Genomic DNA, 23,474 nt, shown 5'->3' on the forward strand with positions numbered 1-23,474 from the left:
TCCTGGCCGCCGGGCCCGGTGACGGAGTTCCGGTGTGTCCCGGCAGACTGCAGGTTGGTCGGACAGACGCTGGCCCTGTCAGAATCAGCAGAGGGACAGCTGCTCCACACCAGAACCAAAGCCCATGCCAACACCTAAACTATCACACAAGGAGAAATGGATAGAGGGTGCAAGAAAAAGAGAGTGAGCTAGTCCTTCTCCTTTCAGCATTTCTCTGTTTCCCCTCTTCCTTCTTTTTCAATTCCCCTCCCTGTGTCCTCAGCTCACCTCAGTTCAGTTCTCAGCTCTATCCATTTTTACCTTCCATGGGTTTAACTTTGGCTACAAAAAAAAAAAAAGACCTTTTGATTGCTGTGGGTATTTGCAAAGTTGTCCATTGTTGCCGCTGAATATTCCAAGGTAATTACATTATACTTAGAGAAGAAATTAGACATTTATTGTCATGGAATGTTTTGTGCCAACATCTTTTGCCAAAACCTGTTTATCTAGAGCGCAGCCTATGAGCCAAAATCTCCTCCCCCCGTCATCAATCCCTCCCTCTCTCATTCCCATGCTGCAAACCACGTTTTCCTTGTTTTCCCGAGGAAACACTGAATTAGCACTGGGAATATCCTTTCTCTCCATCAGAGCTTGTGACGGAAAACACTGTTAACGAAACACATCTCCCCTGGGAGAGCAATACAGAGGCTGACACACACACACACACACACACACACACACATTGACTTTAACACAAGGTAACTTTCTTTGTTGTTCTCACCCCAATCCATGAATTAGTGAGCGAGTAATGAGAGAAAGAAAGGCAGAGAATGAGAGAGAACGAGAGAAGCCGCCACGCCTGCAGGGGACTGTAGTTATTTGTGTCTAATTAGCCTACATTCAGAGAATGCGGAGAATACCAATCTTTCAGGATCTCTCCGTCTCTTTCTCTCTTCTCTTGCCATAGTTATTCTGCTTTTGGCCACAAACTTCTAAGCAGGACTTGGCCTAGTTAACAATGATTTGTTGCTGTTTAAGTGAGCTGGGTTTGGCTTCTGGAGTCGACCACGGAGCGGTAATTAAAAGGAAGATCAACAATGAGATGAATAGGTGTGGTACCCAACAGGGCTTTCTCATCATGCTGAAAAAAAATCCCTTAGTTGTGCCTTTAACTTAGTCATGGGATGGCCATGTACTAATGCAACTGTGATATAAAGTACTGAGTGTGCAGTATTTATCTTGAGGCAAATAAACAACAGAAAATCTTTATTTTCGGGTGCGGAGCCCATCTGACTAGGGGAGAATTCTTTTCAGTTTTAGATGTCAACTCTTAAGGTTTTTCCACCAACAAACTCTTCACACTTCTCCATTATTGACTACACCTGGTCATAAACTGAATTCACAGCCCTGCGCTCGCTCTGAGCCGCCAGTGACCTTGTTACCTCATTCCATCTCCCCGTAAATCATCATAACCGCTTATGGATTTTTAATTTCATGCCAGTCCTTGATACAGGGGGAGATAGCATTCCCTTGGTCTATAGCAGGGGTGGAGAGGCATTTCCTATCAACCTGACGCACAGAGGGAGATAATTACATGGAGGGCGTACATTGACAAATTGTCAATCAGTGTCTAATGTATAGCTATTGATTTCCTGGCTTGTTAGACGTGCATGCTACTCTAAAGAGAGAGGCCTCGGGCAGTGGATGTCTTATTTAACGTGGGTGTTTCACTTCAATGGCAACAGACAGTTTTCTGTTAGAGAATATGTCAGAGTATTGACGTCCATGAAGTGTTGACTTGTTCCTAAATGGAGACAGCTTTCCAATATACATCTGGCTGATGGAAACTGCTCTTTTGTACTATAGGCACTGCATAGCAACTATATACGTACATCAGGAAAAATCTGTCCTCAAGCAACATTATCTAGACACAGCAATATGGAAGCAACATTATCTAGACACATAACATTATCTAGACACATAGCAATATGGAAACAACATTATCTAGACACATAACATTATCTAGACACATAGCAATATGGAAGCAACATTATCTAGACACAGCAATATGCAAGCAACATTATCTAGACAGCAATATGGAAGCAACATTATCTAGACACATAATATCTAGACACATAACATTAGACACATGGCAACACTGCAGCAACATTATCTAGATATCATGGCAACACTGCAGCAACATTATCTAGACACATGGCGACATTGCCGCAACATTATCTAGACACAGCAACATTGCAGCAACATTATCTAGACACATGGCAACATTGCAGCAACATTATCTAGACACAGAAACATTGCAGCAACATTATCTAGACACAGCAACATTGCAGCAACATTATCTAGACACAGCAACATTGCAGTAACCTTATCTAGACACATGGCAACATTGCAGAGAAATTATTAAGACACATGGCAACATTATCTAAAGACCAACACAGTATGACCTGTTACGTTGCGAAATTCTTCCTGTTTCAAATGGCTCCGGTTATTTTGCTTTAATGAGCCCATATTGTTCATGACCTGAGACATTTGCAATGCTGACTGTTGCTTCTAATCTGGTGTTTGCTCCGGGGCAGATGACGATACATGAAGGAGCCGCTCTGTCTGTCTGGTATGTTCATTTTCGCCGCAGTCTTAGACACACTTCACTGGACCGGCTGCTGAATCCAAACCTTACATAAAGACAGCCTATAAACAATTTTAATGGTCTATTTTGGGACCCTCGCTACCCCGATAACATTTTTATTTTTTGACGCCACTGCGTGCTCAAATCCTCACCCACGCAAAATAACAAGGCTGAATAATCCCATTGATGTGCCGTATGGCGGCAAGCGGCAACGCGGGTTGTATGTTCGTACGTGTGTGTGCAGAAGTGTTCATATTGTTTGCATGTGTATTGCTGACTCCATCCACTGCCTCTGATGTGAGGACAGATACTCAGCATTGAGTCAGGCAGCACTGTGTTTATCTAAAGCATGACACATAAGACTCAACACTCCCTCTGTACGGCTCTGTGTGTTAGTGGGGCCAACATGTCCCACTATGCCATGATACTTCATATTTGTCACATACACATTTTTTTAATCACAGTTTTCATTCAGTGTATCAATCAATCAGTCATCAAGGGTTTGAGGAGCTGCATTGCTGCTGTGTTTTCTGATCAGCTTGAAAATCGTGGTACTCATTGTGTGTTTCAGTTAACGATATACAGGCTTCCTCAATAGTAGGATATGAGGCAAACGGTAGTACAACATAGTTTTAAGTAATTAAACTGTTAAGTCTTTACCTACTTAGTCACAGCTTTGGTAACTTACTGTTCTTACCATGTATTTATCTGGTATCCTCTAAGTACTGGGTGACTGTAAAAGGGGAGTGTTACAAGATGTAGTAATATTGAACACCAATAGAGCTTAGTATCAAAAAGTTATCTTTTATTAGCAATGGTGTAACCCTAACCCTAACCCATGTCAATGGGGTGTGAAAGTAGGCTTTTTTACCACTGTATTTCCATAGCTGTAGTTATAATAAGAATAGCAACAGAGACGCTTGAAAGGACTTTTATGCAATTTTGGGAGCAATGGTTTCATTTGTTTTCAATTTGACTTGACACATATTCACAGGACATTGGTGCATCTTCCTAATACTTTCATTTATACTAGCCCCCATATTGCAAACATACATTTGACATACACTTGTCACTTGAGATATATTTTTAACATATACAAAAATTATCCAAACAATCTATTTGTACATGTAGATGATATTCAGATTCATTCTTTGTGGATACGGGAAATACATACTTCTTATATGTCGGCTAGTAAAATATATATTTCAAATTAATGTCACCTATACTGTATATGCAAGTGCATTTTGGGCTAATCTTTGTACGTTTTGAAACAGTAAACACTTTTTGAAGTGCATGTGATGTGATGTGAAGTGTATGTGTTTTTCCATATGGGACGTGAATCAGAAATATTAGTCTAGTCAGTGTTGCTGCTAGTGTTTACCTGCCAATCACTATCTCTCCTACGCACCAGGGCTAGAGCTGGCACATTATATGTGTGTGTGTGTGTGTGTTTTCCTGTGTTTGTCCTGGGTGTTTGCTGTGTTGTGGCTGCCAGTATGTATACTGCTGCTGTGTATTCCCTGGACTTTCTCCCATTCATGTGACTCATCTAAAAAAAAACAAAAAAAAAAACACTGATCATCCTGTTTGGGTTCTAGTGCATACCAGAGCTGTGTGTGTGTGTGTGTGTGTGTTACTCCTCGTTGCAGTGTGTTGCAGGGTCTTCAATTTTGGTAATTCTCCTGTCTCTCCCTCCCCTCTCTCCTTTTATCTGTCATTCACTTCATCCTCGATCTGAGCTGGGACTGAGAGCTGAGAGGCCCCCCCCACCCTTATCCCACCCCCTCACCCCTTCTCGCGGGTCCAGCCGGTTGCCATGGCACCCCGCCCCCCCCCCGCGTCCAGATCCCTCCATCCTCCCGTCCTCCATCCTCCTCTCATCATTCATCCTCCCTCTCTCTCTCTCTCTCGCTCTGTCTAACCTCCTCCAGTTCTGTCGGCCTCGTTTTCCATCAGATCTCTTCTCCCTTCGTCCATCTCCTCCTTTTCCTCCTCCCTATTCCCCATTTCTCTCTCCTCCCCTCCTCGCTCTAGTTTTTGATCATCATTCACTCATCCTCTCTCTCTCTCTCTCTCTCTCTCTTTTTTAACTGCCTCTATCTTCTCCTATTTTTTCTTGTTTCATTTTCCCCTTCTTCTCTTTCTCCATTCCCTTTTCATACTCTCCACAGGCTTGTGTCTCTAATGTTCTAATGTTTAGGTAACTGGGAGTACATACAGTATGCTTCTAAATAGAAGGGCTGTTGTATGTGTGTGTGAGTGTGTGTGCGTGTGTGCGTGCACATGCTTATTCATCTTGAAGTCATGCTGTGCTGATAGTTGTAAAAGCGCTGCTACAGGATAATTGGCTGCATCGACCAATCTTGCATGTGTCACAGTCGCACTAATTGAGAAGCAGAACGTGCGTGCAAAAACACACACACACACACACACACACTCGACTTCTTTCTCCAGGTCTGACGCACACACACATCCAGAGCACCTGAAACTCTCTCCACACTCTTTCCATCTGGCGAACTGTTGTCCATATGTTGAACTGACATCGCCAAATGGCATCACCCTCGTATTAGAGAGCAGCAGAAAATAATAACCTACCATCTTTAGGCTCCTTACTGTGCTTGTTAAGACCTGGTACATGAATATGTAATGACATGGTAAACTACAGACAGCATATTAGGGCCGTTGACGTTTCTTTTATACCACAGCTGAGGGGAGGGAGGTAATATTCTGAGAAAAAACTCAAAGTCAGAACTTTGAAAAATCGGAAAAAAACATCTCTTTGGCAAGGAACCATGTTGCTTCACTTTGCAAGTTTACCTATCTAGATAGTGAAACGAATGTATTATAATTAATGAATTTCTGAATCATAACCTATACCAGTTTTTTCTTGCAAATTTCTGATTTTAATCTCAGAAATTCAGAGTTTTTTCTCTGAAACTGAGGTCATAATTTGCCCTACTTGCGACTACATCAAAAGTTTTTTTTTACTACTATAACTAAATTTAGGTTAAGTTATTAAAGGTGGAGGTTTTGTCAGTCAATAAAACTGATTAAAGGTCCCATACTCTCCACTTTCCAGTGTTTTATTTTGTGTCTTGAGGTCCATTCAAAGCTGTGTGTGTGGTGTCATGTACCAAAAACACTCTCAATCCATTTTTACACATTTTCCAGCATCTCTCTGGGCCTTACCAAGAACAGGCTGTTTCTGTCGCTGTGTCTTTAAGGCTCATTAATATTAACGACCCCTCTGTTCTGATTGGCTAACCGTTTCAAGAGTGAAACGTGAGACACCGCAGCCCGGCAGAACAGGCAGCCGCAGGTAGTGATGGGCAGACTCAAAACAGCGTTTTGAAACTCTTCGACACAACTACTGATCTCGAATCAGGTGTCATAACTTAGGCTCTTACTAACTGACTGATTCAAACGAGTTTTGGCTGATCTGCAGTCAGTGATTCCAGGTTTCCTGCAGATCACCTGATGTGCCTTCCCGCTAATATTTACAATAAAAACAAATAAACTTGGTCAAATGCTGTGGGTTTTCATCTAGGAGAGAGAGATGAGAGTCATTCTGGCTGATATTCAGAGAGATTTAGTTGATTTGGAGAAATGGAGGGAGCAAGAAAGAGGCCACGGATACAAACAACTACAAATTGTTTTCTTCAATAAAAAAAAAAAATCCTGATAACACTCGGAATTTCCTATTCCATACACTACTTTCATACACAAATGTTTATTTCATACACCAATGAAGTTTACAGTATTTCATACACAAATTAAGGTAACAAGAATATAAATGCCTTCTTATATATGTCTATAAAGTCTACACATCTGAATCATTTAATCATTGTAGGTGTTGTTTTGGGTCAACACAACAATGACAACCGCTCAACCGTTTTGAAAAAAAACAAAACACTTTGTTAGTCTATTATTTCTTACAAAAATGATAATGAGCGAACCTTTGTGACGCCACAAAGTTACAGAAGTCCAAACGGCTCGTTTAGAGGCTCGCTTTTCTAATATGGATTGTGTGGATTTAGTTGGCTACAGTGCGTTTTGCTTTCACCATGTTTAGATAGACCATCCAACTTCTTTATCATCACAGAGGCAAGGGGAATCCTGTTTTACACCATATGGGACCTTTAACACAAAGCTATAGCCGGGATCTCCCTACATCAACACAATATCTTGCTTTCCTCTTTATTTCTTTACTTATACTGACAACAAGCGAAGTGCAAGAACTAGTGCAATACACATGTTCAAGCATTCTAAACTGCTCTAATAAAATTAAAAATACTTCCTTTTTGTTTGCCCATGGTGTGTGTTTGTGTTGGAGAGGCTGGGAATGGTGCAGCGTTTAGCCTTAGGTTAACGGAATAATCAGTAGAGTCGCGTACTCCGCCTCTGCACGCTCTGTCCAACCAACAGTTGTGGAATTGAATCTGGAGGACCAATCTTGGAGAGGATGGGGAGTGTGTGTGTGTGTGTGTGTGTGTGTGTCCATCTACAGTCACCCTTTTCGTTTACGTAAATTCACACCCCATTCAGTGAGCGGCACCAACACTGCGTTCAAAATGATGAACGATGAACAGGTCGCTTCCATAGAGGGCCATGATTCCAGCCAACACCCCTAGCCATTTTTTTTTTTTTTTTTCATTTATACTTAGTTTTTTTCATTTCCCAGCTTTATTGCCACCACTGGAGATTCTATTAAGATACAGGCACCTCTTTTATCGTTTAGTAATTGTCCCTGAATCAAATAAACGCTTTATCTCATTTCAGCTCAAACCACCCAAAGCTAGAAATAACACAGGTTAGAGTTCTCCCAATAAAGGGCATTTTGTAATTGTAGTGATTATTTTGGTTGATGTTTTTATATCTGAAATACTTGCCATAGGTCACAGTAGCTATCACCAATGACAAGTCCTAACCTTGACTGAGTAGCGTTTATCCTCCATTTACTTTTATGTGAGATGATGGATAATGTTTCACAGGACAACATGATGCCTTTTTAACCCCTTTTCCTGATAGCATTTCTTTCTCTTGTTGTGTCTTGTGTGTGTTTTATAGGATAGATGAGCATATACATACAGTTTGTGAGGTTGGGTTGTAGCTTTCATGGAAACAATTGCCCATTTTGCAGCCAAATTTCATTTAAGATGCTATGTTTGGCATTTTTAAACAATACAATATTGTCAAATTAATTATGATACCTTGGTATAATTACTGCAAACCAATGAGACCATGGTGGAAACTATTGGCAGCCTCTATCTCATACCACTGTTATAGTTAGTACTACTGTTTCTCCACATTAAGACTACATTTCCCATAAACCCTGTTGCTTCCTGCCTGATCCCCCTCTCTGAAGAGGATAAACAAGTTGGAAGTGATTTTTCCATTGGCCTTTACTGGAAGAACAGTGTCCTCTTCCTGTTTTGTGCCGTAAAGCAATCCAGCAGTTTTCCCGCCAAATCTGACCCGGTGGCTCACAAAAAAATTCGTAAAATGCGTAGAGTAGAGGCTGACAAATCCTACTGTGTGGAAGGCAGGTGATAGGTGGAAGCAGGGACGTAGCTAGGAATTCTGGGCCCCCCTTTTTTTTTACAAAATAAACAGTGAATAAATACTCAGCTTGAATATAGAGGTCAAATCCATTTTCCTCGCTGCTCAATCTGTCTTCTCTTTTCTTTTACACATGCCTCTCTGTAAATGACTAACAGCATAATGCTGACATACTACTAGTACCAAATCAAGTAATAGACATTATTACACATAAATACAACTGGCAGGTAACAACCCAAAAACTCACAAACAAACTCACACAGCCAACAATTAAAGTCCTCAATTTCAAATTCAGTGACATTGAATTATATATTGAAGTATCTTTATATTCATGATTCATGACTCAGATTCATGAGTAACTACTGAGAAAGAAATACAGCAGGAGACATCAGGGTCTGCAGCAGATCCTAAAGTGCGTCAGGAATTATTCACTTGTATCTTGCTTTTGCATGTTGGCTCAAAGCTCAAATGCATGTTTTAAAGTAGTAATTGATCTACAACTGGCTATTAATATTGACATTAACTTTTAGTGTAAAGGTAGCCCAAATTGCCTTATCAATACCATAGCTGGCAGATGGTTGGAAAAGGCCACAGTTTTGAGAGCAATCAAGCTCTCAAAACAATGAAGACATGTCCCAAAACATAGACTGTAAAAAACAATGGACATAGTGAGTTTCTGAAGGGCGGTTTTGAAGCCAAAAGTTGGGGTCTACGAGCAGCGCCATGTTGTCATTTTTTGGGCATCCACAGTTCCACAGCACCGCCTGCTATTGGTCCGTAATCTGCGACCTGCGCGATCACCGGACAGGCGACCTGTCAATCACTCGGAAAACAACCCCATTTTATAACCGTTATATCTTGTTCATGACGCAATTATTTCGAAAATTGCCATACAGACACATATTAGAAGTAAAATTAGCTGCTGAGACCATAATCTCTTGTCGAAAAAATGTATTGACTTTATATTTTGAGTGAGAAGTCGGGCTGTGGTCCCATTGACTTGAATGTAGATTTGGGATTATGGGATGTAGACTCTTTTTGGAGCTGACCCTAGCGGATGTTAGAGGAACTGCAGCTTTCAGCCACTTCCTTATTGGCTTCAAAACTCACCAGCGGTTTTGGCTGCTTATCCCAAAACTGAATAAGTCAGCCAAAACAGCAGATACTGTCACACTGACCAAAAAAACACACTAAGAGCAGCTGTCAATACTGCAGTGAGCCTTTGTGTTGTATGGATCTTTGGTTGCTAGTATAAAATATGAATAGGCTACTGTAGATAATTTGCTTATTTTACTTTTGCTTGTAAAACAGCATGGGACCTCTTGTTTTACTATGTACTATACTGGAAGAAAGGATTATACACAATAGAAATACTGCAAATACTACTGAAAAGGCTTCCAAGTATTTTACTTTTTCACAGTAGATCCATTTAATATTTTTTTGCATAATTACTAGATACACAAAATAAAATAGTTATAGAAACTCTGTAACCAATGTGGACACACACACTGTCAGAGAGAGAGAGAGAGAGAGAGAGAGAGAAATGCTGGTGACAGGCTGTAGTGTTTTCTATCAAATTTACCCATTTTACCCATTCCATTATTGTGTTAGTCTCACTTTCATCCCTAAATAGGGAACTACAAAACAAATCGTGGTCCATTTTGACTCATTAAGGAATGCAACATCTTGCTCTTCATTAGTGATGATTCCATATCACACGGGATGGGAGATATGGAATGACCCCGACTTCACTTCTGCCTTCTGTTGCTGCCTTCCGAATGCTCAGCAGAGGGGGACATGGGTTGGAAAATTAAAACTACTTTAATCACATATTGCATAATTTGCAAGGTTTATTATTTTTTATTCTGAAGGATCAAATGCCTTTGCAGGATCTATAGAATACATTAATTCATACAGCTTTCTGGTATTGTTGTGGGCTCTCTCGAGCTGTGGGCCCCTAGAATCGTCAACACCTTTCACCCCACTAGCGACGGCGCTGGGGGGAAGCATTGACATTTAGTCAAAATGATGAAGATCTAACCATTATGGTCAATGTATTGGTACTGTCAACTTAAAACTAGAGAGAGACTGGCAATAGCTAACCCTACACTGTATGAGAGGGAGAGAGGGTGAGGGGGAAAACAACTTCAAAGTGATGTGCCTCAAAATGGGATCAACTCCATGCTGATCTCCAACCCCAGGCCACACACACACACACACACACACACACACACACACACACACACACACACACACGCACCACAGAAAACGTTCCATCTCTCATGAGCATATAAACATGCAAGCACATACACAAAGGGATTCTCCCTAGCATACATTAGCACAGACAGCCACACACACACATGCACACACACTGATGCTGAGGAAGAGGGATTCAGAGAGAGAGAAGAGAGCCAGTTGGCTGGTGAACAGCGTAACCTTCCGAAAACATCCCTGACACAGATTTAAATGAGGCTCAATGAATTATTAAGAGTGTGTCTTGTTCACCTCTGTCAGTCAGGCACAACTGAAGGAAAACCAGCGGGAACACACAAACTCTTCACGCCGCCTTTAGCCTGTTGTGGCTGCTTCTAAAACACACTGGAAAAATGGGAAGTATGTGTTTTTCAGTATGTGTCTGACAGTAAACATGGAGAAAACACTGTTCATGCTGGTGTAATGCATGTCTATATGCATTATGGAAAAGTATAATATTTCCCAGCGGTATGTAATAGAATTACTGGTAACGCTTTATTTTACAGTCCACTAATTACGGTGTAACTAGTTTGTAATTATGGGGTACTAACAAAATAACAATGCTGCAGTTACAGGGTAACAAAACAAGAAGTCCAGGAATTAAGGGGTAACAATTTTGTAATTATGAGAGACTTATAAGGTAGTTAAATTCTCAAAGCATGACACAAAATGTAACAGTTGTTTATACATTTAACCAATTTTGAGATTATAAAATATAATTATTAATGGTACTAGTACTGGCAGTAGCGGTAGTAGCAGTAGTAGTAGTAGTAGTAGTAGCAGTAGTAGCAGTAGTAGTAGTATTAGCAGTAGTAGTAGTAGTAGTAGCAGTAGTAGTAGTAGCAGTAGCAGTAGCAGTAGTAGTAGTAGTAGCAGTAGCAGTAGTAGCAGTAGTAGTAGTATTAGCAGTAGTAGTAGTAGTAGCAGTAGTAGTAGTATTAGCAGTAGTAGTAGTAGTAGTAGCAGTAGTAGTAGTAGCAGTAGTAGTAGTATTAGCAGTAGTAGTAGTAGTAGTAGTAGCAGTAGTAGTAGTAGCAGTAGTAGTAGCAGTAGTAGTAGTATTAGCAGTAGTAGTAGTAGCAGTAGTATTAGCAGTAGTAGTAGCAGTAGTAGTAGCAGTAGTAGCAGCAGTAGTAGTAGCAGAAGTAGTAGTAGTAGCAGTATATGGCAAGGTAGTAGTAGCAGCAGTAGTAGTAGTACTAGTAGTAATAGTAGAAGTAGGAGTAGTAGTAGTAGTAATTGCAGCAGTAATAGTAGCATTAGTAGTATTTCTTGTAGTAATTATTAATAATAGCAATAATTAAAATTTGTCCATCTCCCCTCCCCTCCTACCATTCACTATACTTGCATCAGCTGAAACCTAAACAGACTGAGCTTGTACATCAGCTGAGTTTCATCTGGTCTGTGCCTGGCTGTAGAACAGTAGAAATGGTTCAGTAAATGAGGCATTGAAGGACCCATCTGTTAGAGCCAGCCTGGGCCTCAGCTGGGCCCTTTGGCCACCAAGGGACCATTCAGGCCCTATGGGGAGCCCTCACATGTGCACACACACACACACATTCACACTAAATTTATGGTCAAATATGCTTACACATACATAACAGCACATAAAACATACAAATGCACACGTATACATTTTAAAAAACAATCTCTAGTCACAGACCCAAATGTAAGCCAAATGCTTATTTTCACACACACACACACACACACACACACACACATACACATCATAAATTTTTTGCACATAATGGGAAAATTGCGATGCCAAGTGTGCATAAACACACAGGACCCAGGCCTTCTAATGCAGTGTGGGAGTGTGTATTACACTCGCCAACATGGAATGCATCTCGCTTTGTGCAGCCAGAGGATGTAGTGCCCCGAGGCATCATGGGTAAGACGTGCATCAGGGAACCAACCTGCTGCTGCTGTGTGTGTGTGTGTGTGTGTGTGTGTGTGTGTGTGTGTGTGTGATATCAGTTTAATTGCAGTTCAACTATTAACATAGTAATTATCTGGAGGTGCCAAGGTGTTTGCTTTCGTGTAGGCTATCAAGTGTTTAATGATCATATTTTACTGACTGATTTCAAAGGCAGAGGGGATTGCAGAGTGTGTGTGTGTGTGTGGGTGTGTGAGAGAGAGAGAGATAGTAGCCTCCATGCTAACACTGTAGCATACACTATGTTGACTGTGTGTGTGGTGTGTGCGTGTGTGTGTGTGTGTGTGTATCATGCTATGGAGGGTCATCATTAATATGAAAACTATTAATTGCTTTACCTCTGCCGTCACAGTTCCACTTAATCAGAAATCTTGTTTGTTTTCTCATTTTGTTCTAATTATTATTATTTTTTTGCTCTACTTTCTTCAGTTTTTACCCAGTGTTTTTGGCTCCAGTTTCTTCTTTTCCTGAGCCAATCATCTTTTCACCCTCCCTCTCTCCATCTCCTTTGAGACTCTTTCATTCTGCTGTCTTTTCTTCATTTTCAATAATTAATAAATCCTCTGCCTTGCATGTGTGTGTGTGTATGTGTGTGTGTGTGTGCTCATTGGTGGTTGCACTGGTGGTGAAAATATCATGTCACCTTGAAACAAGTGAAGTGATGATGTATTATTTTTCTATCTTTCTATGGGAGAGACACTGTCAGGCACTTTCTGCTTCATGAAACCAACAGTGCAGTTGCATATAGACTTTTACAGATTACATTTCATTTTTTAAATGTGATATCTATTATCCCAATTTGTTTACTATTACATTGTCTTTACCCTCTATACTAGTCTTTGCATCTTGTGGTACCTTCTTACTTAATTTAATTGATTTTATGATTATGATTGATTGATTTCATCATGATTTCAATTCATCGCACTTGACTTTGGTAATTTTGATTGCACTCTGTAGCCTATACTAATTTCAAAAATTGTAAATGTAAAATTTATTATTATTATCATTATTATTATTATTATTCTTGTTATTCATTCATTCCAAGTCAGTAAAATACCTCATTAACAGCCACCCAATCAGAAATGAGAACTCTGATATTCCTTATCAGAGGCATCATGTCAACAAAATCAGCCTGATCATCTTGATTTTATATCTCTGTTTTTTGTGCGTCATTTTAGCAGTTTGTAACTGGATGTCATCTTCTGCCTTTGCTTTGTTAATACTAGCCTGGGTGTAGAACCAGACAGCTGCTCGATGTTTTCTTTATCACTGTTTCTTTTCACTTTCTCTCTGTCTGTTGCTTTCTCTTTCTCACTGGCATACCCTATCTCTTTTTTCTCACTCTGGAGGTTCAAAGATTTGAAGGACAGAATAGAAGAGAGGGAAAGAGAGAGATGACAGATGAGAGATGAGGCAGGCAGCGATACTGGCAATACACTGCAATGGACTTACAACACTGTGAAATGGGAAAATAATATTCTGTCTTTTCTCTCTTGCCTCCCCTCTTTCCCTCTCTCTTTCGTCCCGCTTTCATCTTGTTAACTTCATGTTATTCTCTGCCTTGCGCTGTTTTACACCCAAACCCATTTTCTCTCACCATCTGTTCTACCCTCCTTTCATTGCCCTTACTTTCATTCTTCCTTTGCTCTACAACTCAACTGTCTTCCTGTATTGATTTTCTTTCCCATGCTCTTTTTCAATGTAACATAACCTGTCACCTTGACCCATCCCTCTGCACCCACCCCACAAACCCAATACCATTACCGTTATTTTGTATGCGACCACCATATCCAACATGCCACCCTACTCGATCTCTAACATATACACTCATCCATCAATCTTTCTCCTTACCACCCCCTACTTCACTTTCCACCCTAACATCAATATTGATTCACCTGATTCTCCTCTCCCCAGCGGTGTGTCTGGTGCTGGGCTGCATGATCTTCCCGGATGGCTGGGATGCAGAGGTGATCCGGGACATGTGCGGTGAGGAGACGGGGAAATACACCCTGGGCAACTGCTCGGTGCGCTGGGCCTACATCCTGGCTATCATCGGCATCCTGGACGCACTCATCCTCTCTTTCCTCGCCTTCGTTCTGGGCAACCGGCAGAACGACTTCCTGCAGGAGGAGCTCAAAGCTGACAACAAAGGTGAGGCTAAAAAGTGGCTAGAAAAGCTCTAAGTATTTATTGGTAAAATTAGGAAGCAAAAATAATGTATTTTGTGGTAACAAAATGTTAAGACCTGTATACAATATCTTACTGTATGTGCTCAATATGTAAAATGTGCTCAGGGTTAATGCAAAGTGTGTGAATAGATAAAAACATACACATGTAATGTGTTAATGTATAGACATATCTTATATACATATATAAGATATGTATCTTTTATATATATATATATACAGTATATATATATATACTATATATAGAGCCCATTATTTCTCAGTATTCTTGTCAATTGTTTCTTTTGAACAATAACGCCTTGCATCGCAAACTCATCCTGAGTTTTGTACCTGAACTAAAATTTGATTAACAAATCTCTATCCATTATACTTCATCAAATGCCGGATTTAACAAAAAAAATCTTTATTAAACAAAATACCCTGCTGATTGACCCTGTTGATATATTTCGGGCACTTAAAGTTTTTGTTGGGTATAGCGTTGGAATGATATAAGGTTTACCAGGTCAGATTTTGTTGAATTTATACTGTATAGTCGTTTCTTCTTTTCTCTTTGAAATAGCACCGTTATGAGCAAAGCTTCACTTTACTGTATTTCTGCCTCGCTCACCATGTTGACATTCCAAAACAAACAACAACAATGGACAGAAATCTATTTGTCAATAACTCAGTGTGGCCGCCGCCTTCGGGCCCGCACTACATTCCAGGTTATTTTTCCTCTCTGCTCACTCAATAACCATGTTGGCAAAAAAAAGAGACACAAGTGAGTTTGGGAGAGCAAAGAAACAAAAGTCTGATCGTAATGTTCCAGAAAACTCATGGATAAAAGGAGACACCGTATTAATACTGGAGAAGCTTTTGATCAGTGGATAAAAGTTAGAGAAAGCATTTTGTACCGATGCAGACCTAGCATTCTTCTTACTCGACTGGTAAGTTAGCTTGCTAGTTAATCTAGCTGTGTTACTTGTGTTCCAATACGATATTGAGCTGGAAATTCTGTGTCGATGGCTGAAGTAGCTGGTATGGTTACCTACAGCTTAGGTCGTCAATCAAATGAAGGGGCGGAGCTTCCTCTCCAAGCCGCTGCACTGAGATCTAGATGTAAACATTGTAGCCTCGTAAATTAAAAATAAAAGACTTTCCGAACAAGGTAACACATTTATTCAACATAGTCATTGGGGTCTAACAACATACTGTCTGTAAGTGAAATTATGAATGTATACAAATCCACCTTGTTTACATGGAAAACTCTGTTGTTCATCTTTAATTCTGGTCTTAGCTGGTCTACAAGCATCAGAGTTCTCATTTATCACCTTAACCAGCATCAGACCATCTCTGCCCAGCTAAGACCAGCAGGAGACCAGCAGCGGTCATTGAAAACCAGCTCAGACCATCAACCGGCCTTAGCTGGTCTCAGCTGTATTTTTTTCAACAGGGACTCAGGCTACCTAATTAAATAAATCAATGCAATCAACCAAACTCAGCTAATTGCAAGTGGGTGAAATCAGTTTGTAACTTGCTGAATAAGGTAAATCAAGCACACACTTTAAAAAACATACACACATTCTGTTAAATTGTTAATTCATTTGTTTGCACAAATAATGAATTTGTGCGCACAGGGTATGAATTGAAAAAAAAACAAGGGAAGAATATTAATCTTGTGCACTTTAATTAATCAAAACAACAAAAAGTCTATCTCATTAGCACAGAATAGCATCTTATGCCCTTGATGTAGCAAATCATGGCCTTGACATGTAATTCTTTATTTAGGCCTACATTAAGGGGTTGCCTAATGGGCCTGAAAACAAAGATGTTGATGGGGTTGGAGGTGGAGGTTGGTCTTCAGTACACGTTACAGAGGACACACTTTTATAAATATTTGATCTGTCATTGCAGTTAGTTGCACATAAAGGCACTGTGGTGCTGGGCTGATGTCATTAGCCAGGACTTCAGTCATTCCTCTGTCAAGTTTGTCTTTTGAAGAAATACTTAGTTTGGAGGTGGGCCACTGCACATTGAAAAATATGTATACAGTACACCTACATTTTGTTGGCCAAGGAACACAATAGTACTAAGGAACATCACAAACTGTTCTGATCATCACGGCTCTCTGATGAATTACAGAAGAAAGACTCACTTCTGTCCAGCTTTATGGACGTGGCTTCTGGGCAGTCTAAATGGATTGCTACCCTCAGCTCAGCCATCCACGACACAGTCCTGTGGGACCCTTCCACTTGTCCATGACCTTCCTTCTGCTCAACACCCAACCATCAGTTGTCCTGGGCAGAGGTGGTGGCCCGCGGCGGAAAGAGAGATCCGGTCAGGACTGCCTCACCACCTCGCTTAAATCTCTCGAACCGCTATGCGATTCTGCCTGATGAGGCTCTGGTTCACCAGGCTGATGCCCCTGCGTTCATGATCCCACCTGACCTGGACCCCTCCCTTGCAATGGCACCTGCTGACACTGCTGCTTCTTCACTACCGGTGGCTAGGATCGATCGGGCGGCTCGACATTCCACCGTGTGAAAGCCAAATAAGCGGCCCCCTCCCCAGGCAATGACCTTCTCTTCCTGCCGTAAGATGCTGAAGGAGGCCGTGATCCGACGCTCTGGAGGTCTTCCTCGCTCCAAGCCAGCAGGATTTCACTCCCCTCCGAAGAGTGATGCCTGTAATCTTTTCTGGGAACGGTCTGCTCTTTTCAAAAGGGATGGCCTCCACCCTAACCACCATGGCTCACAAATGCTGGCTGGTAACATATTTTATTCAACCACATACAACCATCACTCTGATCCCGTGACCAACTTGTGGCCATTAATAGAGTGGACATCTCCGTCACCGATTGACGTCCCCAGGGGTCAAGTAACTATAACTTTGGTTCCAGGTCAAAATTAGAATATCCCACAGTGCTTGGTCTATCAAAAAACAGTCCCATTGATAATTTCTCCCCCACCAATATTCCCGTTATTACCAGGGAAAGACTTAATATAGTGAAGCCGTGCATTAGTTCCAGAGGCGTCAACTCTCAGAATCTTTTATCAATTTTCTGCACTTCACTCTCAGATAAGAAGAGATCTTACACTCCCACCTCTGACCTAGCTGTCAGGTTTGGACTTTTGAATGTTAGATCTCTCTCTAACAAGTCTTTTATCTGCCATGATTTTATTAACTCTTTTAAGTTTGATTTTTTTGTGATTACTGAAACTTGGTTGAGTCTAGGTGATTTCACTCCATTGATTGAAGCTACACCCCCTGGTTTTATTAATTTCCATCAACCCAGGCTATCTGGTCATGGTGGCGGGGTAGCTGTTATTCACAAAAATCATATAAAATGTTCCCCTATCTGTAATGGCACTTTTCACACTTTTGAATCACTGAGTTTCCTAGTTAATGGTAAGGCTCCCTTGCTATGTGTCCTAGTCTACAGACCCCCTAAACTGAACCAAGATTTCATCCAGGAATTCTCTGACCTTCTGTCTCTCATTGTGCCTAAATACGATAGAATTTTAATACTTGGTGATTTTAACATCCATATGTGTTGCCCATCACATGCACTTGTCACTGATTTTATGCATCTTATTGGGTCTTTTAACCTTATTCAAAATAATCCTAATCCTAAATAATCTCAAGATTATTTAGGAGTAACCCAAATGAGAGTACAAGGTCAAGAGTATGCTCCTAAATAATCTTGAGATAAAGGATATGTGTGTGTCTGACCACAAGGCAATTGTATTTGATGCTCCGCTACTTCCTTCTACCTCAAAGCCATCCTCTGCACTCAGCTCTCACATTTTTAACGCAACCTCTGCAACCAAATTCTCTGAGGCTTTCCTGGCAACTCACAGTGATATATCTGTCATGACATCCCACAGTCACACTGATGAGCTAGTCACTCATTTTAATCAAACCTGTTTGGTAGTACTCGATTCCATTGCTCCACTCAAAAACAGGAGGTCAAAACCTCGAGCTCTTCCATGGCTCAATGATACAACTCGGGCCTCTCTAAGAGAATGTAGAAAAGCTGAGCGAAAATGGAAGGCTAATAAATTACAGATCTTTCATGATATCTTGAGAAATCGAATGCTCACATATCAGAAAATGGTTAAGGATGCAAGAGCTGCTTTTTTCTCAGACCATATATCTAAAAACTGTCACAACTCTAAGGTTCTGTTCCAAGCCATAGATTCTGTCATTAGCCCCTCCCCCAGCCACAACCTCGAAGCCTCCAAAGAGAAGTGTGAGGAGTTTTAGTCTGTTTTACTCAGAAGGTTGAAAATATAAGATGTCAGATTTCACCTGCTGACAGGGACCCCTCTGTTATGTTGGAAAATTCATGGGATATTGTCTCTCAAATCAGGTCCTCTACTTGCTGTTCTGATGTTCCAACAAAATTTCTCAAAGATGTCTTTGACACAGTAGGTCCTAGTATTCTGTCTATTGTCAACAGTTCTCTGGCCACAGGAACTTTTCCTTCTAGTTTTAAGCATGCAGTAGTTCAGCCTCTTCTTAAAAAGCCCAGCCTTGATGCATCTGATCTTACTAATTTTAGACCCATCTCTAAACTGCCTTTTTTTTATCAAAGGCTTTAGAAAAAAAATGTTTTTACCCAATTAATATCTTATCTGAACCATAACAATATTTTTGAAAAATTCCAGTCAGGTTTTAGAGCATTACACAGCACAGAAACAGTCCTTGTCAAAGTAGCTAATGACCTCCTCCTCACAGCAGATGCAGGAGAATGCTCAGTCTTAATCCTTCTAGACCTGAGTGCAGCTTTTGACACCGTAGATCATGCTATTTTAATTGAGCGCCTTGAACAGTGGGTAGGTATCTCAGACTTCGCACTGAGTTGGCTTAAATCCTATTTATCTAATAGGACCTCCTCTGTCACAATAGGCAAGTCATCGTCGACCACAGCAGACATCACCTGTGGGGTTCCACAGGGCTCAATTCTTGGCCTCATCCTCTTCTCCCTCTACATGCTTCCACTTGGTCATATAATTCGTAAGCATAATGTTTCCTTTCACAGCTATGCTGACGACACACAGTTATATCTACCTTTAAGACATAATGATCTCAACTGCTTTAATACTCTCAGAAACTGTCTCAAGGACAGTAAGTGTTAGATGTCACAAAACTTTCTTCAGTTAAATGAAAGCAAAACTGAAATAGTCTTATTTGGGCAGCCCAACGCAAGATCTTATCTTACATGATCTAGGTGACTTATCATCTAACATAAAGCCTGTGGCTGTGATTTTTGACAGTGACCTGACTTTTGAGGAGCAGGTAAAGAGAGTCGTGCAGTCCTGCTTCCTTCAGCTGAGAAATGTATCAAAAATCAAGTCATTTTTATCTCATGCTGACTTAGAGAAGGTAATTCATGCTTTTATTTCATCTTGTCTAGACTATTGCAACTCTCTCTATACCTGCCTCAGTCAAAAATCAATCTCACGTGTCCAGCTTGCTCAAAACGCTGCAGCTAGAATTTTAACTGGCACTAAATGTAGCCATTACCCCAGTCTTAGCACATCTGCACTGGCTACCAGTAAGATTTAGAATTGTTTTTAAGATTTTACAGATTACATTTAAAGCACAGAAAGGTCTAGCCCCTAGCTATATTGCTGACCTTTTAACTCTTTATAAGCCGGAACGCTGCCTTCGATCCTCAGGCAAAGCCCTTTTGGTTGTTCCACAGTCTAGGCTCAAGACTAAAGGTGACTGCGCTTTCTCTGCTGTTCGGGAGTTTGGAATCACTGAGGGGTCTTTGCTGGGGGGGTTTTCCTGCTTTTGTTTGCTGGGGTGGCATTGAACTGGTCGGGAAGTGCAGCCGGGGCATTGATGGTGTTGCGGACTGCTGCCTCTGTTTTCGGGTGGCTGTTTTGTTCTTCGGACTTTCTGTTCGTCGGGAGTCCTCCGTTTGCGGTGGTGACATCATCACTTTGCTGGCCTTGGGCGTTCTGGCTGTCGGGCTTTCGGGATTCTCGGTTGGGTTTCTCCGCACGCTTCCTGCGGTGCTTGCCATGGGTGTGATTGGCTTATGGGGCGTTTCTAGTGGGCCCTGCATTCGGGCTGTTTCCTGCGGGGGCTCGATGGGTTTGGACAGCAAGACCGACCAGCGGTTTTGCTGGTCGGTCTGTCTGAGGCAATGCTCGTCTCTCCTGACTCGTTGTTGTTTTGGGGGATGGGGGCTGTTTCCGTGCGTGGGGTTGCTGGGAGGTTGGGGATTTCATGCTGGGGTGTGCGCCTTTGTGTGGCGGTCTTCGGTTTCTTGAACAGTAGTGTAGCCTCCTTGTACCTGTATCTCCATTTTATTGCTTTCTTGTGTTTCGGCACACACTTTTATGTAAAGTTCCATCTGTTTTTTTTTTAAGATTTATTTTTGGCATTTTTAATGCTTTATTTGAGAGATATAGTGAGAGAGAGACAGGAAGGTATGGGAGAGAAAGCGAGGGGAGGACATGCAGCAAAGGACCACAGGCCGGATTTGAACCCGGGTCGCTGCGAGAGGGACTGAGCCTTATGGTACGTGCCCTACTCCGTGAGCCACCCCAAGTTCCATCTGTTTTTAATTGTATCTCTGTTTGTTTGTGTGTTTTTAGTTGTACCTGTTTACCTCATATATTACATTTTATTCCTATTTTCTATTATATATATATTTTTTAATTTATTTTTATTTTTCTATCATTCATTGTGGTAGTTTCACATCACTGCTTTTGGGTTTTATTGTATGTAAAGCACTTTGTAAACATTGTTTTTAGAAAAGCGCTATACAAATAAAGTTATTATTATTATTATTATTATTATTATATCAAGTTTGTTAACATCAATACATCAATGTGTTATCAATGTGTATACAAGAAATTGGTTAGGTAAAAGTATAGATCAATATATATTTTCAGTAGACCACAAGAATAATTGGGTATATACCAGCTTGGTGGTTGAGAAAGGCCTTGTTGAACTGCACTCAACCACCAAACTTTGGACTAATGTGGTTACTGTATGAAATACTGCCAGATTAAAGATGTCACTCTAGGTGCTGTATTGGTGCTGTAATTTCAGTGGTATATTTGGTATATTCTGTATAATAAGGTATATCTGACGTAGATTTTCTGTTTGGCTGGCATCATGATGAGTGGAATTGCAGCATCATCAGAGGAGGTGAAGACAGTGTAGAGCTGCCTTAAGAGAAAATAAATAAATAAATAAAGAATAAAACTCCCCCAATTCCTCCATCGCCCTCTGAGTCTATGGAGGAAGTTTCCATGGTTACGTGTCAGATTCCAGCAGGATAGGGCTGCGGTTTCCTCTCTCCCTATCTCTCTGTCTAGGTCTCTCTCTCTCTCTGTCCATGTATCTCTATCTCTCTTTATATTGATAATAATAAGTCTTTCTCATCTGGTGTAAAGAGAGAGGGGAGGGAACCAAGGGGAGGGAATGGAGGCAGAAGAGAGATTTTGGTGATGGATGGATGAATGGAGGGTATGAGGGAGGTCTACGGGGGAGAGGTGTAAGACATTGGAGGAGTGTTAAAACATTTGCAGTTGCCTAGGGATCACTGTTGCATCAGTAATATTATTATTTTCCCCAATACTATTTCAGTGAGTACTACTTCTATGATTACTAGTTCAATTTCAGTAATAATATTCTAGTATATCCCATATACTATATACTACTATATCCCAACCTCTCACACTGACTGAGTTGGGTTAAATGAGAAATGGTAGAAAAGTTTCTCTGGATGGAAGTATTCCCACTACTTTGGTTTTATACAGTAAAAGGACAACAAGAACATCGGACATCAACATTGATCATTCATCAGAGAGAGAACTGACTTTTCCTGATTTTTAGGGTCGTCACGGAAATGTAACAAGTAGTCAAACGAATTACTAGTAATATATTACTGTTTTTTTTAAGTTAGGAGACCATCACTTTTTTCTTCTTTCTCTCCTACCGATCCACCTGATTTCACTCTCACAGGCAGGGTTTACATACAGTCATGTATGCTGTCCCTTCAACCGCAGCAGTCAAAGCTGTCATAATTTTTCCCTACATGCAGCTGCTCTTAAGCATACAGTAACTGCTATACACACACACGCACACACACACACACACACACACACATACCCCATCAATATGCAGCGCTATGTTTCATGTTGAACAAGAATGCTTCGCTTTATGGATTCAGCTACATAGCTAATCATTGCAGACATATTAGTCCTAGTAGTTGTCTTTTTCAAGGGTAATTACACTGTTACATCCACATTGACCCCCCTTAGTGCCCTTACACTATTCATGTGACCATAGAACCAACATATAAGAGCAAGTACTGGGAAAAGCAACAGAAAAAGAGCTAAAGATTTTCTCATTTTGGAGATAAACAGACTTTTCATTGTCAAAATTAAGGCAGTGCTAAAGACTGAAGATCCAGGCATACATTTGGTGGTTAGAGGTGTGCCCATGTCTGATGGTGAAAGGTTCAAACTCTGCAACAGCCATCCCTGTCAGTGTCCTTGAGCAAGACATTGGACCTCTACCCGCTACAAGTGTGTCTCAACGAAACAAATTCCTAATTTCACAATGTGTAATATGGCTATTTTGGACTTCCTGGTTGCCATTTGGACAGAATAGTGGGGCTTCACATCCCATTGGAGTGGACTAGAGGGAAAGTCCTAGCCACTAATCGGAGATGTATATTTTTGACGAGCAGGACATGTAGTTTCAGGGCAAATAAAGCAAGGTGACTAAAATCATTCTTATTTTGTCTTCTTCACAGATTTTGCAGTGTCGAGGGTAAGTTCACATTGTTGTTGTGGCTTGAGCACTGTGGTCTTGTGGTTGTGAGGTATTTGTTTTGTGGGGTAACGCATGCCATGTGTGTGTGTGTATGTGTGTGCGTGTGTGTGTGTGTGTAACACCTGCT

At 41.0% G+C, this 23,474-nt stretch overlaps 1 protein-coding gene across 1 annotated transcript in view; it reads left to right on the forward strand.

Moving 5' to 3' along the window:
* Positions 1-23,474, forward strand: part of lhfpl4a (LHFPL tetraspan subfamily member 4a) — a 40,143-nt gene that overhangs the window by 10,007 nt on the left and 6,662 nt on the right. The window contains exons 2-3 of the mRNA XM_071519265.1: positions 14,289-14,525; positions 23,328-23,344. Coding sequence (XP_071375366.1) covers positions 14,289-14,525; positions 23,328-23,344 — 254 coding nt within the window. The remainder of the gene's footprint in view (positions 1-14,288; positions 14,526-23,327; positions 23,345-23,474) is intronic.

The sequence above is a fragment of the Centroberyx affinis genome, unplaced genomic scaffold, assembly GCF_046629955.1.
Source record: "Centroberyx affinis isolate AG114_WGS23_722 - 3 ecotype Tasmania unplaced genomic scaffold, CSIRO-AGI_Caff_v1 ptg000678l_1, whole genome shotgun sequence".
Lineage (NCBI taxonomy): Eukaryota > Metazoa > Chordata > Actinopteri > Beryciformes > Berycidae > Centroberyx > Centroberyx affinis.